At 44.4% G+C, this 17,500-nt stretch overlaps 1 protein-coding gene across 2 annotated transcripts in view; it reads right to left on the bottom strand.

Moving 5' to 3' along the window:
- LOC106591933 (oxysterol-binding protein-related protein 3) overlaps positions 1–17,500 on the bottom strand; it is a 149,325-nt gene that overhangs the window by 36,408 nt on the left and 95,417 nt on the right. Inside the window, exons 9-12 of one of the 2 annotated variants that reach the window (XM_082975837.1) lie at positions 15,470–15,565; positions 15,024–15,189; positions 9,492–9,625; positions 518–628 (exon numbers count right to left, since the gene is read on the bottom strand). In XM_082975837.1, the coding sequence (XP_082831963.1) occupies positions 518–628; positions 9,492–9,625; positions 15,024–15,189; positions 15,470–15,565 (507 nt within the window). The remainder of the gene's footprint in view (positions 1–517; positions 629–9,491; positions 9,626–15,023; positions 15,190–15,469; positions 15,566–17,500) is intronic. The other variant, XM_082975838.1, reaches the window with a different exon arrangement.

Below are 17,500 nucleotides of genomic sequence, written 5' to 3'. Positions count from 1 at the left end.
AATCTTGTAATCAGTTGTTGTCTCAACACTTAGCTTGATAAGTAGGAGTTGGAGCTGTCAACACTAAGCATCCATATTGTAACAGTTAGGAGTAGAAAACAGTGCTGAACCTGTTACTCTGTAACAACTAAGGAGATGTTGTGATGATACCCACTCATCATTACAGAGGGGCTAAACAAGCAGTGAGTGGGACAACACCTGTTGTATTGGGACTAAGGCCAGCAGATTATAAAATGGGTGAAATGCTATTATAATCATATAGCCTGTTCTCACTAGATAATAATGCCAATGATGATGATCAGGGTTGTAAAATTCTGGTAACTTTCACAAAGTTCCCAGGTTTTTCCAGAAATCACAGTTTAGATTCCTAGAATTAGGAGGGAATATGCATAAAATCCAGAATCATCTGGATTCCGGAATCCTCTGACAAGTTAGTGGAATTTTGTAAACCTGATGATGCTGATGTGGGAGGGAGGGTGTGTCATCATGCACGTCGTCATGCATGTCCCACACCCACCTGTAGGGGACCAGAGAGGTTTATGAGCCCAGTGGAGGATTCTGGGACGCAGCGGGACTCAGCGTGAATGTTGCTCAGACGCTCTCTCAGTTCAGAGTTCTGGGCTATAGCCTGGATGGAACAACAAACAACCATTGTTCTGTTTCAGCACACAGCCACACACACAATGCTGGGACATATTCATTAGTGCACACCGTAGCAAAACCTTTTGCAACAGAAAAATAAAAACACGAGTGTTTCTTATTGGACACATCCCTCCGTGTTGCAGTCTGTTATCTTCTGTTTGGTGCATAGTGAATATGACCCTGGACACCAAAACACCACTTATCTCTACTGATTGGTACGGTTCATACTTTTTCTATTTTCCTAATCAAACATTTTCTATCAAACATTTTCCGCATTACTTGTGTTTCTGCCAATTCAAAAATATAAATGTTTGAAATGTGATTCTGCACAAATACAGCCAACCACTTATAGATTGTGTCAATGGGTTGATCATGTACTGAAAACAGGTGCTGTATGAACACAGAGCTGTGGGGAAGATGTGATGAGGTGCCTACAGATATCTCCCCAATAAGCCCTGAGAAGACCCAAACAAGATGAGATCTGCCTCATCAGTAGTAGGAGTGCTTAAGAACAGAGGTGTCTTTCAAGAGTGACTTAGAGAGGCAAGACATCGAACAAAATACAATGTCACTTCCAGACATTGATATGCCATTAGGGCTGGAGGTCATGGATGAAGACCGTCATGAATAAATGAAATAACCGTCATAACCGTTTAAAAAAACGAACAGCTGACTGAAGACGAGATGACCAGGCACTCTTGTGGTTGAGTCTGTTTCTGCGATAACTTTATGTAACTTTCTGTTGCTCCTTGCTGAAACAAGCAAGGTGTTTTAGCAAAGTCTTCGGTTGCCTAGGCAACACCTCCCTCACTGCAGCAACAGCACACATAGAAATAGAATGAATAGAATGGGCTTGGAACCTCTAACCCTCTAAGCCCCACCCCTGTTTTTTACTGTTGCAACCTCGGACATTTTCCCGGCAAGACCAATTCCCCATTCAACCACTGGTGAAATGCCCTCACAAAGATCTCCAACTGTGTTTCTAATACACAATGAAATGAAACACAGACTAAATCTGCCGTTTCCAGCTACAATAGTCATTTACAATATTAACAATGTCTACACTGTATTTCTGATGAATTGTATTTTATTTTAATGGACAAAAAAAATCGCTTTAAAAAATAAGGACATTTCTAAGTGACCCCAAACTTCTGAACGTTAGTATACATCTAGAGAAAACAAGTTGTATTAAGTGGCTAGCTAGCGTCAGAGTAAGTTGGTCATTTTTAGTAAGCAGAGAGTGTGGGCAGGAAGTGCTGACAGGAAGGCCCTAATCTCACACACACCCATGAAGAAGTTTCAGTTAAACTCACAAACGGAGCACAGAGGAGGATGAACATTGAGAGAAATAAAGGACGTTGAATATCCCCAGGTCAGACTAGTTAGGAGAGACCTAAAAGGAGGAGTCAGGTAACCACAGTGATAGAGGGCTCGGATCATTATGAGATAATGCTCATATCATTTGGTATTGGAACCCACACCCTAGGGGCTACTTGCGTCACGACTCGCTTGAGCCTGGGGCGGGGAGGCGCCTGTGCTTTAAGAAAGGGTAAGGAAAAATGTGTGGTTAGTGGTTGACTGAAAAAAGCCCCTTTAAGACTGAAAAATACCCTTTAAGGGTTAAGAGCGGGATTGCAGATGCAGGTGCAAGATCTTGTAGAGGGACAAAAAAAACAAAAAAACACAACTAATGTAAATATACTGCGTCAGTAAAATGTATATAGTATGTATAAGCTGGAAGTAGAAGCCTAAATGTTGTTGTACATTAGTTTACTCCAATTAGGGGAGTGGTGGTAGGGTTAGGGGACTGATACTGTATGTATTTACATTTTTTACATTTTAGTCATTTAGCAGACGCTCTTATCCAGAGCGACTTACAGTAGTAAATGCATACATTTCATACATTTTTTTTTTTGTACTGGCCCCCCGTGGGAATCAAACCCACAACCCTGGCGTTGCACACACCATGCTGGTATTGCAAACACCATGCTCTACCAACTGAGCCATGTATTTATTTCAATACATACAGTACCAGTCTAAAGTTTAGACACTCATTCCAGGGTTGTTCTTTATTTTTACTATTTTCCACATTGTAGAATAATAGTGAAGACATTACAACTATGAAATATCACATATGGAATCATGTAGTAACCAAAATAGTGTTAAACAAATCAAAATATATTTTGTATTTCAGATTCTTTAAACTAGCAACCCTTGAATGAGTAGGTGTGACCAAACTTTTGACTGGTACAATATATATTTTGCATAGGCGTCAGAAAAACAACAAGAGTTTTTTTTTAGCCGATGAGTACTGGCCAGAGGGGCGTTGCTACGGCCACAGATGCAAGTGTTAACCATAAATACGTAATTACACTCTTAGAAAAAAAGGTGCTCTCTAGAACCTAGAATGTTTCTTCGGCTGTCCCCATAGGAGAACCCTTTTAAAAAAAAGTTTGGTTCCAGGTAGAACTCTTTTGGGTTCCATGAAGAACCCTTTCCACAGAAGGAATCATTAAGGTTACCTTATTGCTAAAAGTTTTAAGTAGCTGTTAGAGTTTTGAATCACTAACTGACTTGCCTAGTTAAATAAAGGTTACAAAATTCTATTTGTACAGTAGTTGTAGAAGGTCAGAGATCATGCTTCTTATTATTAAATGCTGTGCTTCTCATAGGGATTTAGATAAGGGCAGTGGAGGTATCTAATCCATGGTCCATTTTAGCTTATCATAATTGCTTGTGTGATTATTTATTTGTGATATTGACTGATATTGATGGATTGAGCTGGGATTTTATGCCTGTTTAAGGAATTTTGAATAAACTTGCTTTATTGTTCTGAAACCTGTGTCATCAAGGAGTCATACAAGTGCATGTCATTTTTCTCTAGGGTTTAAAAGGAAGCATCTGGTTTATTAGTCAATTGGGAATCTGAGTTACTGGAGTAAAGTTCCCTTGAGGCTAGACGAGTAGCACTGAGTGCATTGGGAAGGAGTCATAGGAGGGGTGATTCTGGGCGGAGTCAACACAGGAAATAGGGGCCTCTTATCGTATTGTGGTCTACGGTGGAAGCTCTGGCCTGGACGATCCTGAGAAGGCGCCAGGTGGAACGGGAGTGAGGCAGCATAAACACTAGGCTCTGAGGATAGCCCACTTTACTGTAGGGCCTTACTGTTGAGGTTGAGGAACAGTTCCTAGCTGTAAACTAGCTCAGTGGTAAGGCAGAGCGGCATCCATCAGGTCTGGAGGATTAATAACAAGGAATAACAGATTGCTCTTGGTAGACAGGTTCGAGTTGAGTTGTTAATCCTGTAGAGGTGGTATTTTAGCTTGACACAACGTTTCATGGTCAATGAGACTGAGAGCTAGCTAGATAATCAGCTGAGCTAGCAAACAATGTAACAAAAATATAAATTCTTATTAGAAAAATACTTCATTAACAGGCTCTGCATTTCAGGAATCACAGTAGCAAGTACCCCTGGTGCACTGTTAAATTATTTTGCCATTTCTTTTTTAAAGAAAACTCTCAGTTTTTGTCATAGCCCTCAATGGCTTGAATGCGATTTGATTTCAACATGAGGTTGTCCAAGGAGTCGGGACTCGGCGACAGTTGCCATCCATTGGAGCGATGTGGCTAACTGATGTGGCTCATGATAGGCAGGGCAAAGCCATTTTGGTGATTTCTGGTATATAATCAAAATAAATACATCTCAGCAGTTTTTACCTGATTAAGCACAATACCATTGGAAATAAATACTGAAAGTCAATTTATAGTCGTAAAAATGATGTTGAACATGATGCTGTCGCTGCTTCCTGTTGACAAGACATTTTGATAAATAGCCCAGTCAAAACAGTTTTAACGTATCCAAATCAATAACCAATATGCAGAAACAGTTTGTGATATAATGAAAACCTAAACACAGAATGTACTATCTACCATACATGTGCAATAATAGTAATCAAATGGTATATTTTATAAACTGCACCTTATGAACTGCACACACACCAAAAACCCTGTCGTTTTGACAAGTGGCAATAAATCACTGATATCGATTAGGGGGAAATCAGGTTGTACGTGCTGTTGAAACTAACACAACTAAAGAAACACCTGGAATCTGGAGATATTTAGTACACCACTGGTTACAGAACGACCAGCAGAAGACAGTCAGCTACACTTTGGACTGATGCGGTTTGATTTGGGGGTCGTCAAAACGGAAAGAGAAACGCAACACTTATTTGTCAGTCACTCATATCGATATGACGTTGAAATCAATTGCGCGAGAGGGGGAGATGAGGTTGCACAAAAAACACATCATCTGGGAATAATGTGTACATCACTGGTTAGAGGGCAATTTGTTGAAGATAGCTAGCTACATTTTCAAGTGTTGCATTTTGATGGGTGGGTTGCCAACGGGGTAAGTGTAACACAACCCTTGTTTTGGTTAATCCCTTCCATCGATATCACGCTGAAATCAATAGAACCAGGGGTGTAACGCTGTTTAAACTAACACTATTCAAAGGCCACATGGACATTTGGAATAACCTATACATGGTTGACTAGATGAGAACTTGCATAAGGCTTATATCTATAGTTTAGAATGTCGGATGTAGATTTTTTTGGAGGCTGCCATCACGAAAAAGGGAACAAACGACTTTTCAGTTAGTTAAATTAAAAGGATACTTCTGGATTTTGGTAATGAAGCCCTTTATCTACTTCCCCAGAGTCAGGTCAACTCTTGGATACCCTTTTAATGTCTGCGTGCAGTTTAAAGGAAGTTGCTACTGTATAAAACCAAAGATATTGATCCATTTCAAGCAATCTGTCATGCCCTGGCCATAGAGAGAGTTTTGTTCTCTATTTTGGTTAGGCCAGGGTGTGACTAGGGTGGGCATTCTATGTTCCGTTTTCTATGTTTTGTGTATTTCGGGTATGGCCGGGTATGGCTCTCAATCAGGGACAGCTGTCTATCGTTGTCTCTGATTGGGAGCCATACTTAGGTAGCCTTTTCCCACAGGGTTTTTGTGGGTAGTTGTTTTCTGTCTTGTGTTTTTCACCTGACAGAGCTGTTGCGCTTTGTTCCACTTTGTTTTTGATTCAGTGTTCAGAACGACTAAACATGATGAACACGTACCACGCGGCACCTTGGTCCTCTCCTTGCCACAACCGTTACACAATCAATCTTATGTCATCGTGATGACTATAAACTTTTATACTAACATCACCAATCTGAGGTAAAAAGGATGTGTAATTCCACTCAATTTTATGGGGTGAAAATGCAAGCTTGTGTAAAGTAGTAACACAAACTGTCCACATTAGGGAAATACACTGCTCAAAAAAATAAAGGGAACCCTTAATCAACACAATGTAACTCCAAGTCAATCACACTTCTGTGAAATCAAACTGTCCACTTAGGAAGCAACACTGATTGACAATAAATTTCACATGCTGATGTGCAAATGGAATAGACAACAGGTGGAAATTATAGGCAATAAGCAAGACACCCCCAATAAAGGAGTGGTTCTGCAGGTGGAGACCACAGACCACTTCTCAGTTCCTATGCTTCCTGGCTGATGTCTTGGTCACTTTTGAATGCTGGCGGTGCTTTCACTCTAGTGGTAGCATGAGATGGAGTCTACAACCCACACAAGTGGCTCAGGTAGTGCAGCTCATCCAGGATGGCACATCAATGCGAGCTGTGGCAAGAAGGTTTGCTGTGTCTGTCAGCGTAGTGTCCAGAGCATGGAGGCGCTACCAGGAGACAGGCCAGTACATCAGGAGACGTGGAGGAGGCCGTAGGAGGGCAACAACCCAGCAGCAGGATCGCTACCTCCGCCTTTGTGCAAGGAGGAGCAGGAGGAGCACTGCCAGAGCCCTGCAAAATGACCTCCAGCAGGCCACAAATGTGCATGTGTCTGCTCAAACGGTCAGAAACAGACTCCATGAGGGTGGTATGAGGGCCCGACGTCCACAGATGGGGGTTGTGCTTACAGCCCTACACCGTGCAGGACGTTTGGCATTTGCCAGAGAACACCAAGATTGGCAAATTCGCCACTGGCGCCCTGTGCTCTTCACAGATGAAAGCAGGTTCACACTGAGCACATGTGACAGACGTGACAGAGTCTGGAGACGCCGTGGAGAACGTTCTGCTGCCTGCAACATCCTCCAGCATGACCAGTTTGGCGGTGGGTCAGTCATGGTGTGGGGTGGCATTTCTTTGGGGGGCCGCACAGCCCTCCATGTGCTCGCCAGAGGTAGCCTGACTGCCATTAGGTACCGAGATGAGATCCTCAGACCCCTTGTGAGACCATATGCTGGTGCGGTTGGCCCTGGGTTCCTCCTAATGCAAGACAATGCTAGACCTCATGTGGCTGGAGTGTGTCAGCAGCTCCTGCAAGAGGAAGGCATTGATGCTATGGACTGGCCCGCCCATTCCACAGACCTGAATCCAATTGAGCACATCTGGGACATCATGTCTCGCTCCATCCACCAACGCCACGTTGCACCACAGACTGTCCAGGAGTTGGCGGATGCTTTAGTCCAGGTCTGGGAGGAGATCCCTCAGGAGACCATCCGCCACCTCATCAGGAGCATGCCCAGGCGTTGTAGGGAGGTCATACAGTCACGTGGAGGCCACACACCTACTGAGCCTCATTTGACTTGTTTTAAGGACATTACATCAAAGTTGGATCAGCCTGTAGTGTGGTTTTCCACTTTAATTTTGAGTGTGACTGCAAATCCAGACCTCCATGGGTTGATAAATTGGATTTCCATTGATTATTTTTGTGTGATTTTGTTATCAGCACATTCAACTATGTAAAGAAAAAAGTATTTAATAAGATTATTTCTTTCATTCAGATCTAGGATGTGTTGTTTAAGTGTTCCCTTTATTTTTTTGAGCAGCATATATATTCATTTTACATGGCAAAATAATTCAACATGTCAACTTCAGATGATAATATATGTTGCCCACTCACAAACTATTGCAACAATGACATCTATTTCTCACTCATTTGACCATTTAGAGTTTAAGAATACTCTGAAATACAGTTTTACTGGAAGCTCTAGACCAGAGACTCCATAGAGTCTGTGTAGCAGCCTGATCGTTTGGCGGCCCTTCTAATATTTTCTAATGCCAGTTGAGTTGAATCCTGCTTTTACTTCCTACTCTTACGTCCTGCTTTGGTCCTATGGGTACACTCGCAATGGCTGCCAGTCCACCCATTATGCCATCGCTGACTTGACTGGGGAACCCCGCTCTATTCATTCTATATCTATAGTAGCACATGCAGCCAGGAGCGGAGGAGAGGAGAGGAGAGGAGGGAGGGAGGGAAGGCTGTAAAAGAAGGAGGGAAGGCTGGAAAGAGGGAGGGAAGGAGGAAGGGAAGGCTGTAAAAGAGGGAGGGAAGGATGGAAAGAAGGAGGGAAGGCTGTAAAAGAGGGAGGGAAGGAGGGATGGAAAGCTGTAAAAGAGGGAGGGAAAGAGGGAGGGAAGGATGGAAAGAGGGAGGGAAGAAGGGAGGGAAGGAAGGCTGTAAAAGAGGGAGGGAAGGATGGAAAGAGGGAGGGAGGGAAGGAGGGAAAGAAGGAGGGAGGGAAGGCTGTAAAAGAGGGAGGGAAAGAGGGAGGGAAGGCTGTAAAAGAGGGAGGGAAAGAGGGAGGGAAGGCTGTAAAAGAGGGAGGGAAAGAGGGAGGGAAGGCTGTAAAAGAGGGAGGGAAAGAGGGAGGGAAGGCTGTAAAAGAGGGAGGAAAGGCTGTAAAAGAGGGAGGGAAGGATGGAAAGAGGGAGGGAAGGAGGGAGGGAAGGCTGTAAAAGAGGGAGGGAAAGAGGGAGGGATGGCTGTAAAAGAGGGAGGGAAGGCTGTAAAAGAGGGAGGGAAAGAGAGAGGGAAGGCTGTAAAAGAGGGAGGGAAAGAGGGAGGGAAGGCTGTAAAAGAGGGAGGGAAAGAGGGAGGGAAGGCTGTAAAAGAGGGAGGGAAAGAGAGGGAAGGCTGTAAAAGAGGGAGGGAAGGCTGTAAAAGAGGGAGGGAAGGCTGTAAAAGAGGGAGGGAAAGAGGGAGGGAAGGCTGTAAAAGAGGGAGGGAAAGAGAGAGGGAAGGCTGTAAAAGAGGGAGGGAAAGAGGGAGGGAAGGCTGTAAAAGAGGGAGGGAAAGAGAGAGGGAAGGCTGTAAAAGAGGGAGGGAAGGCTGTAAAAGAGGAAGGGAAAGAGGGAGGGAAGGCTGTAAAAGAGGGAGGGAAAGAGGGAGGGAAGGCTGTAAAAGAGGGAGGGAAAGAGGGAGGGAAGGCTGTAAAAGAGGGAGGGAAAGAGAGAGGGAAGGCTGTAAAAGAGGGAGGGAAGGCTGTAAAAGAGGGAGGGAAGGCTGTAAAAGAGGGAGGGAAAGAGGGAGGGAAGGCTGTAAAACAGGGAGGGAAAGAGAGAGGGAAGGCTGTAAAAGAGGGAGGGAAGGCTGTAAAAGAGGGAGGGAAGGCTGTAAAAGAGGGAGGGAAGGCTGTAAAAGAGGGAGGGAAAGAGGGAGGGAAGGCTGTAAAAGAGGGAGGGAAAGAGGGAGGGAAGGCTGTAAAAGAGGGAGGGAAGGCTGTAAAAGAGGGAGGGAAGGAGGGAGGCTCTGACTACAGGACTGACTGTGAGACTGTGTGTGTTCAGGTGGGTACACACAGCCAGTAATCCCCCGTAACAGGCTTGTCAGCAGACACTGGTGTGGCGTCAGTATTCACCCAGTATTCACCCTTGATAACTGGTGTGGGAGGACAGGCTACCAGGGTACAATAGCAAGTCAAAAGGAGAGACACGTCTATTCTCCCTGACTGAAGACCTACAGTGCCGTGACAGAGTGAGAGGTGTGGGAGGGGATCTTACCGAGGACAGAGCGTTCTTCAGACCCATAATCCCTGGGGAGGTAGGGGGGCATGTGTCTTGGTGGTCCAGCACCTGTTTTAACTTCTCCTTCTCAGAGGTGAGAGCGCTCAGGGCTGACTTCATGGTGGCATGCACTGAGAGAGAGAGAGAGAGAGAGAGAGAGAGAGAGAGAGAGAGAGAGAGAGAGAGAGAGAGAGAGAGAGAGAGAGCGAAAGAGAGAGAGAGAGAGAGCGAAAGAGAGCGAAAGAGAGAGCGAAAGAGAGAGAGATAAAGATAATTAATCCTTTAACAACAATTAGTTAAGTTTCAATAATTCCGTGTAAGGCCTCAGAGGTTGTCTCCTCCATTAATAACTGAGAAGCTACAGTGTAGAAGTCTGGGGTTCCTGCTCAGCTGAGGGAGCATCTGATTGAGATCTTTTACCCCCTGAGTCTCAATCAGAGGTTATCACTGCCCTCCTGTCATTCACACTGCCCTCCTGTCATTCACATCAACACTCTCTATCAGTTGTGTTTTGACACAGAGTTTCTATTAGCATGCCAGAAGCCTGCTGCCCTATTGCACACTATGATTACACCACTGATGGCCTGCTGTAATAACTGCTAATGGAATGCTTCAGAGTCAATCAGCACCTCTCAGCATCATCTCTGTTCAATGGGCTATTTTCATATTAGCATTTTTAGACAATGTTACTATGTTAATATGTAATTCAGGGAGATGAGTCGACAGCGTCCATTTCCTATTTTAGCCCAATTTAAATTGTCAACCTGACGATCTCTGAAGAATTACATACGCTACATGGCCAAAAGTATGTGGACACCTGCTCCTCGAACATCTCATTCTACTGGGAAGGCTTTCCACTAGATGTTGGAACATTGCTGCGGGGACATGCTTCCATTCAGCCACAAGCGTATGTGGGTGTCCACATACTTTTGGCCATGTAGTGTATATAATGCTATTACACAAAATGCGAGGGGCGGCATACTAAATCAAAAACAAAGCGTCTCCTATTAAGATCTATTGGGTGTCCGTGACAGAGGACTTGTACATTCTCATGTCTGTTACGTCTCTGTGTTATTGGGTTTAGAACCCCAGGAAGACTAGCTGTCATCATGTCTGTTACGTCTGTGTTGTTGGGTTTAGAACCCCAGGAAGACTAGCTGTCATCATGTCTGTTACGTCTCTGTGTTGTTGGGTTTAGGACCCCAGGAAGACTAGCTATCATCATGTCTGTTACGTCTCTGTGTTGTTGGGTTTAGAACCCCAGGAAGACTAGCTGTCATCATGTCTGTTATGTCTCTGTGTTGTTGGGTTTAGGACCCCAGGAAGACTAGCTGTCATCATGTCTGTTATGTCTCTGTGTTGTTGGGTTTAGGACCCCAGGAAGACTAGCTGTCATCATGTCTGTTACGTCTCTGTGTTGTTGGGTTTAGAACCCCAGGAAGACTAGCTGTCATCATGTCTGTTATGTCTCTGTGTTGTTGGGTTTAGAACCCCAGGAAGACTAGCTGTCATCATGTCTGTTACGTCTCTGTGTTGTTGGGTTTAGGACCCCAGGAAGACTAGCTGTCATCATGTCTGTTATGTCTCTGTGTTGTTGGGTTTAGGACCCCAGGAAGACTAGCTGTCATCATGTCTGTTATGTCTCTGTGTTGTTGGGTTTAGGACCCCAGGAAGACTAGCTGTCATCATGTCTGTTATGTCTCTGTGTTGTTGGGTTTAGGACCCCAGGAAGACTAGCTGTCATCATGTCTGTTACGTCTCTGTGTTGTTGGGTTTAGGACCCCAGGAAGACTAGCTGTCATCATGTCTGTTATGTCTCTGTGTTGTTGGGTTTAGGACCCCAGGAAGACTAGCTGTCATCATGTCTGTTATGTCTCTGTGTTGTTGGGTTTAGGACCCCAGGAAGACTAGCTGTCATCATGTCTGTTATGTCTCTGTGTTGTTGGGTTTAGAACCCCAGGAAGACTAGCTGTCATCATGTCTGTTATGTCTCTGTGTTGTTGGGTTTAGGACCCCAGGAAGACTAGCTGTCATCATGTCTGTTACGTCTCTGTGTTGTTGGGTTTAGAACCCCAGGAAGACTAGCTGTCATCATGTCTGTTATGTCTGTGTTGTTGGGTTTAGAACCCCAGGAAGACTAGCTGTCATCATGTCTGTTACGTCTCTGTGTTGTTGGGTTTAGGACCCCAGGAAGACTAGCTGTCATCATGTCTGTTACGTCTCTGTGTTGTTGGGTTTAGAACCCCAGGAAGACTAGCTGTCATCATGTCTGTTACGTCTCTGTGTTGTTGGGTTTAGGACCCCAGGAAGACTAGCTGTCATCATGTCTGTTATGTCTCTGTGTTGTTGGGTTTAGGACCCCAGGAAGACTAGCTGTCATCATGTCTGTTACGTCTGTGTTGTTGGGTTTAGAACCCCAGGAAGACTAGCTGTCATCATGTCTGTTACGTCTCTGTGTTGTTGGGTTTAGGACCCCAGGAAGACTAGCTGTCATCATGTCTGTTACGTCTCTGTGTTGTTGGGTTTAGGACCCCAGGAAGACTAGCTGTCATCATGTCTGTTACGTCTCTGTGTTGTTGGGTTTAGGACCCCAGGAAGACTAGCTGTCATCATGTCTGTTACGTCTCTGTGTTGTTGGGTTTAGAACCCCAGGAAGACTAGCTGTCATCATGTCTGTTATGTCTCTGTGTTGTTGGGTTTAGAACCCCAGGAAGACTAGCTGTCATCATGTCTGTTACGTCTCTGTGTTGTTGGGTTTAGAACCCCAGGAAGACTAGCTGTCATCATGTCTGTTACGTCTCTGTGTTGTTGGGTTTAGAACCCCAGGAAGACTAGCTGTCATCATGTCTGTTATGTCTCTGTGTTGTTGGGTTTAGGACCCCAGGAAGACTAGCTGTCATCATGTCTGTTACGTCTCTGTGTTGTTGGGTTTAGGACCCCAGGAAGACTAGCTGTCATCATGTCTGTTACGTCTCTGTGTTGTTGGGTTTAGAACCCCAGGAAGACTAGCTGTCATTATGTCTGTTACGTCTCTGTGTTGTTGGGTTTAGAACCCCAGGAAGACTAGCTGTCATCATGTCTGTTACGTCTCTGTGTTGTTGGGTTTAGGACCCCAGGAAGACTAGCTGTCATCATGTCTGTTACGTCTCTGTGTTGTTGGGTTTAGGACCCCAGGAAGACTAGCTGTCATCATGTCTGTTACGTCTCTGTGTTGTTGGGTTTAGAACCCCAGGAAGACTAGCTGTCATCATGTCTGTTACGTCTCTGTGTTGTTGGGTTTAGAACCCCAGGAAGACTAGCTGTCATCATGTCTGTTACGTCTCTGTGTTGTTGGGTTTAGGACCCCAGGAAGACTAGCTGTCATCATGTCTGTTACGTCTCTGTGTTGTTGGGTTTAGGACCCCAGGAAGACTAGCTGTCATCATGTCTGTTACGTCTCTGTGTTGTTGGGTTTAGAACCCCAGGAAGACTAGCTGTCATCATGTCTGTTATGTCTCTGTGTTGTTGGGTTTAGAACCCCAGGAAGACTAGCTGTCATCATGTCTGTTATGTCTCTGTGTTGTTGGGTTTAGGACCCCAGGAAGACTAGCTGTCATCATGTCTGTTACGTCTCTGTGTTGTTGGGTTTAGAACCCCAGGAAGACTAGCTGTCATCATGTCTGTTATGTCTCTGTGTTGTTGGGTTTAGGACCCCAGGAAGACTAGCTGTCATCATGTCTGTTACGTCTCTGTGTTGTTGGGTTTAGAACCCCAGGAAGACTAGCTGTCATCATGTCTGTTATGTCTCTGTGTTGTTGGGTTTAGGACCCCAGGAAGACTAGCTGTCATCATGTCTGTTATGTCTCTGTGTTGTTGGGTTTAGGACCCCAGGAAGACTAGCTGTCATCATGTGTGTTATGTCTCTGTGTTGTTGGGTTTAGAACCCCAGGAAGACTAGCTGTCATCATGTCTGTTATGTCTCTGTGTTGTTGGGTTTGGACCCCAGGAAGACTAGCTGTCATCATGTCTGTTATGTCTCTGTGTTGTTGGGTTTAGGACCCCAGGAAGACTAGCTGTCATCATGTCTGTTATGTCTCTGTGTTGTTGGGTTTAGGACCCCAGGAAGACTAGCTGTCATCATGTCTGTTATGTCTCTGTGTTGTTGGGTTTAGGACCCCAGGAAGACTAGCTGTCATCATGTCTGTTACGTCTCTGTGTTGTTCGGTTTAGGACCCCAGGAAGACTAGCTGTCATCATGTCTGTTACGTCTCTGTGTTGTTGGGTTTGGACCCCAGGAAGACTAGCTGTCATCATGTCTGTTACGTCTCTGTGTTGTTGGGTTTAGGACCCCAGGAAGACTAGCTGTCATCATGTCTGTTACGTCTCTGTGTTGTTGGGTTTAGGACCCCAGGAAGACTAGCTGTCATCATGTCTGTTACATCTCTGTGTTGTTGGGTTTAGGACCCCAGGAAGACAAGCTGTCATCATGTCTGTTACGTCTCTGTGTTGTTGGGTTTAGGACCCCAGGAAGACTAGCTGTCATCATGTCTGTTATGTCTCTGTGTTGTTGGGTTTAGGACCCCAGGAAGACTAGCTGTCATCATGTCTGTTATGTCTGTGTTGTTGGGTTTAGGACCCCAGGAAGACTAGCTGTCATCATGTCTGTTATGTCTGTGTTGTTGGGTTTAGGACCCCAGGAAGACTAGCTGTCATCATGTCTGTTATGTCTGTGTTGTTGGGTTTAGAACCCCAGGAAGACTAGCTGTCATCATGTCTGTTATGTCTGTGTTGTTGGGTTTAGGACCCCAGGAAGACTAGCTGTCATCATGTCTGTTATGTCTCTGTGTTGTTGGGTTTAGGACCCCAGGAAGACTAGCTGTCATCATGTCTGTTACGTCTCTGTCTTAGGACCCCAGGAAGACTAGCTGTCCACATGTCTGTTACGTCTCTGTGTTGTTGGGTTTAGGACCCCAGGAAGACTAGCTGTCATCATGGCATCAGCTAATGGGAATCCGAATAAAGATGACAGATGAAAGATGGTTGTTAGCGATGCTATCTCCTATTGGGAGCTATTGGTTGTTGGTAACAGAGAGAGTACTTCCGGTTGTTAGCGATGCTATCTCCTATTGGGAGCTATTGGTTGTTGGTAACAGAGAGAGTACTTCCGGTTGTTAGCGATGCTATCTCCTATTGGGAGCTATTGGTTGTTGGTAACAGAGAGAGTACTTCCGGTTGTTAGCGATGCTATCTCCTATTGGGAGCTATTGGTTGTTGGTAACAGAGAGAGTACTTCCGGTTGTTAGCGATGCTATCTCCTATTGGGAGCTATTGGTTGTTGGTAACAGAGAGAGTACTTCCGATTGTTAGCGATGCTATCTCCTATTGGGAGCTATTGGTTGTTGGTAACAGAGAGAGTACTTCCGGTTGTTAGCGATGCTATCTCCTATTGGGAGCTATTGGTTGTTGGTAACAGAGAGAGTACTTCCGGTTGTTAGCGATGCTATCTCATATTGGGAGCTATTGGTTGTTGGTGACAGAGAGAGTACTTACGGTTGTTAGCGACGCGGCAGAAGTCCTCCTGTAGTTTGGCTACGTCTATAGGAGAGTCCATATAGGGAGGTTCAGGGTAGGCCTTCGCAGTCCCCAGGGCTGCAGTAGAGAGGTTGGGGTTGGAGGCGTGGAGACGGACGGAGCCAGATGAGATGCAACTGGGAACCTGGGATGGAACAGGAACAGGAAGCAGACAAACAGAAATGTATCTGCCATTTTTCAAATAGTGGATGAACACACATTTTGATGCACAGAAGTTGCAAGTGAGGTTAAGTGAACTATCCATGAAATAAAGAACAGATACCCCCACACTGATGAATGTTCCCCCAGTTCCATCAAGCAACGTTTCGACCCGAAGGTCTCCGTCGGACTTAACCCACGTGAATGGGGTTTTTAAAAGGCAACTATTCAAACATTTCACCTGACTGGGTTTCCTTTTACAGTACCTGCAGTGTTGTTTTCACATCTTTGCCGTAGTTTTTAGAACCACGCCATTTCCTTGGGGGCCTTTTTTCCTTTTTGGGGGTGTCAAATGTAGAAGCCTGAATAGAATAAAATAGAATAAAATAGAAGAGAGAGAGAGAGAGAGAGAGAGAGAGAGAGGAGAGAGAGAGAGAGAGAGAGAGAGAGAGAGAGAGAGAGAGAGAGAGAGAGAGAGAGAGAAAGTTTATTTTGAGGAATGACTGATAGAGAAAACGATGTGTTCTATATTAAGCAGAGAACTGAAAGGATACAAGATAATTCAAAACAACTTCAGGGAAAGACAAGGGAAGACAAGAGAGGTCTAAAAATTCCTCCTGTCACTGAGTGCAGTGCTTTACGTCAGTAACTATCTATACGTCCTAAATGCCTCCCTATTCCCTATATAGTGAACTATTTTTGACCAGTGCACTATATAGAGAATAGGGTGCCATTTGGGATACAACCAGTAAGTGCACTTCTACGTCAGTAACTATAAAAGTACAACTTGTTTCAGTAATACCTTCATCAACCTGGCATTCCTGAAGAATACTGCAAAGTAAATAAATGCCTTTCATTTGCAATGTGGAATCAGATGATTAAAGAGGACAAGCTTTTAACGCTGTATCTGGATGGAACGATAAACATGTCTGCTACATTTACATTTTAGTCATGTACTGTAGCAGACGCTCTTCTCCAGAGAGACTAACAGTCAGTGCAATCAACTAAGGTTAGTAGGAAAAAACAACCACACAGTTATTATAAGTAGCCTCTTCTTGGAAATAGCTGCTATCACTTGAATATGTGGCATGATGAAAAACATGTAGGCAAAAGACTACCGTCATCAGTCTACAGACAAGATTACTACTGTCATCACCCTACATCATCAGTCTACAGACTAGATTACTACTGTCATCACCCTACATCATCAGTCTACAGACTAGATTACTACTGTCATCACCCTACATCATCAGTCTACAGACTAGATTACTACTGTCATCACCCTACATCATTTATTTTAGTCATTTAGCAGACGCTCTTATCCAGAGCAACTTACAGTAGAGTGCATACATTTTTATTACATTTTATGTACTGGTCCCCCTGTGGGAAACGAACCCATAACCCTGGCGTTGCAAGCGCCATGCTCTACCAACTGAGCTACAAGATTACTACAGTCATCACCCTACATCATCAGTCTACAGACTAGATTACTACTGTCATCACCCTACATCATCAGTCTACAGACTACTTACTACTGTCATCACCCTACATCATCAGTCTACAGACTAGATTACTACTGTCATCACCCTACATCATCAGTCTACAGACTAGATTACTACTGTCATCACCCTACATCATCACTCTACAGACTAAATTACTACTGTCATCAACCTACACCATCAGTCTACAGACTACTTACTACTGTCATCACCCAACATCATCAGTCTACAGACTAGATTACTACCGTCATCACCCTACATCATCAGTCTACAGACTAGATTACTACTGTCATCAACCCTATATTATCAGTCTGCAGACTAAATTACTACCGTCATCGGTCTACAGACTAGATTACTACCGTTATCAACCCTATATTATCAGTCTACAGACTAGATTACTACCGTCATCAGTCTACAGACTAGATTACCACTGTCATCAACCCTATATTATCAGTCAACAGACTAGATTACTACCGTCATCAAACCTATATTATCAGTCTACAGACTAGATTACTACTGTCATCAACCCTATATTATCAGTCTACAGACTAGATTACTACCGTCATCAACCCTATATTATCAGTCTACAGACTAGATTACCACTGTCATCAACCCTATATTATCAGTCTACAGACTAGATTACTACCGTCATCAGTCTACAGACTAGATTACCACTGTCATCAACCCTATATTATCAGTCTACAGACTAGATTACTACCCTCATCAACCCTATATTATCAGTCTACAGACTAGATTACTACTGTCATCAACCCTATATTATCAGTCTACAGACTAGAT

The sequence above is a fragment of the Salmo salar genome, chromosome 05 (genome assembly GCF_965601325.2).
Source record: "Salmo salar chromosome 05, fSalSal1, whole genome shotgun sequence".
Classification (NCBI taxonomy): Eukaryota; Metazoa; Chordata; class Actinopteri; order Salmoniformes; family Salmonidae; genus Salmo; species Salmo salar.
This window is presented reverse-complemented; position numbering and strand designations above follow the sequence as displayed.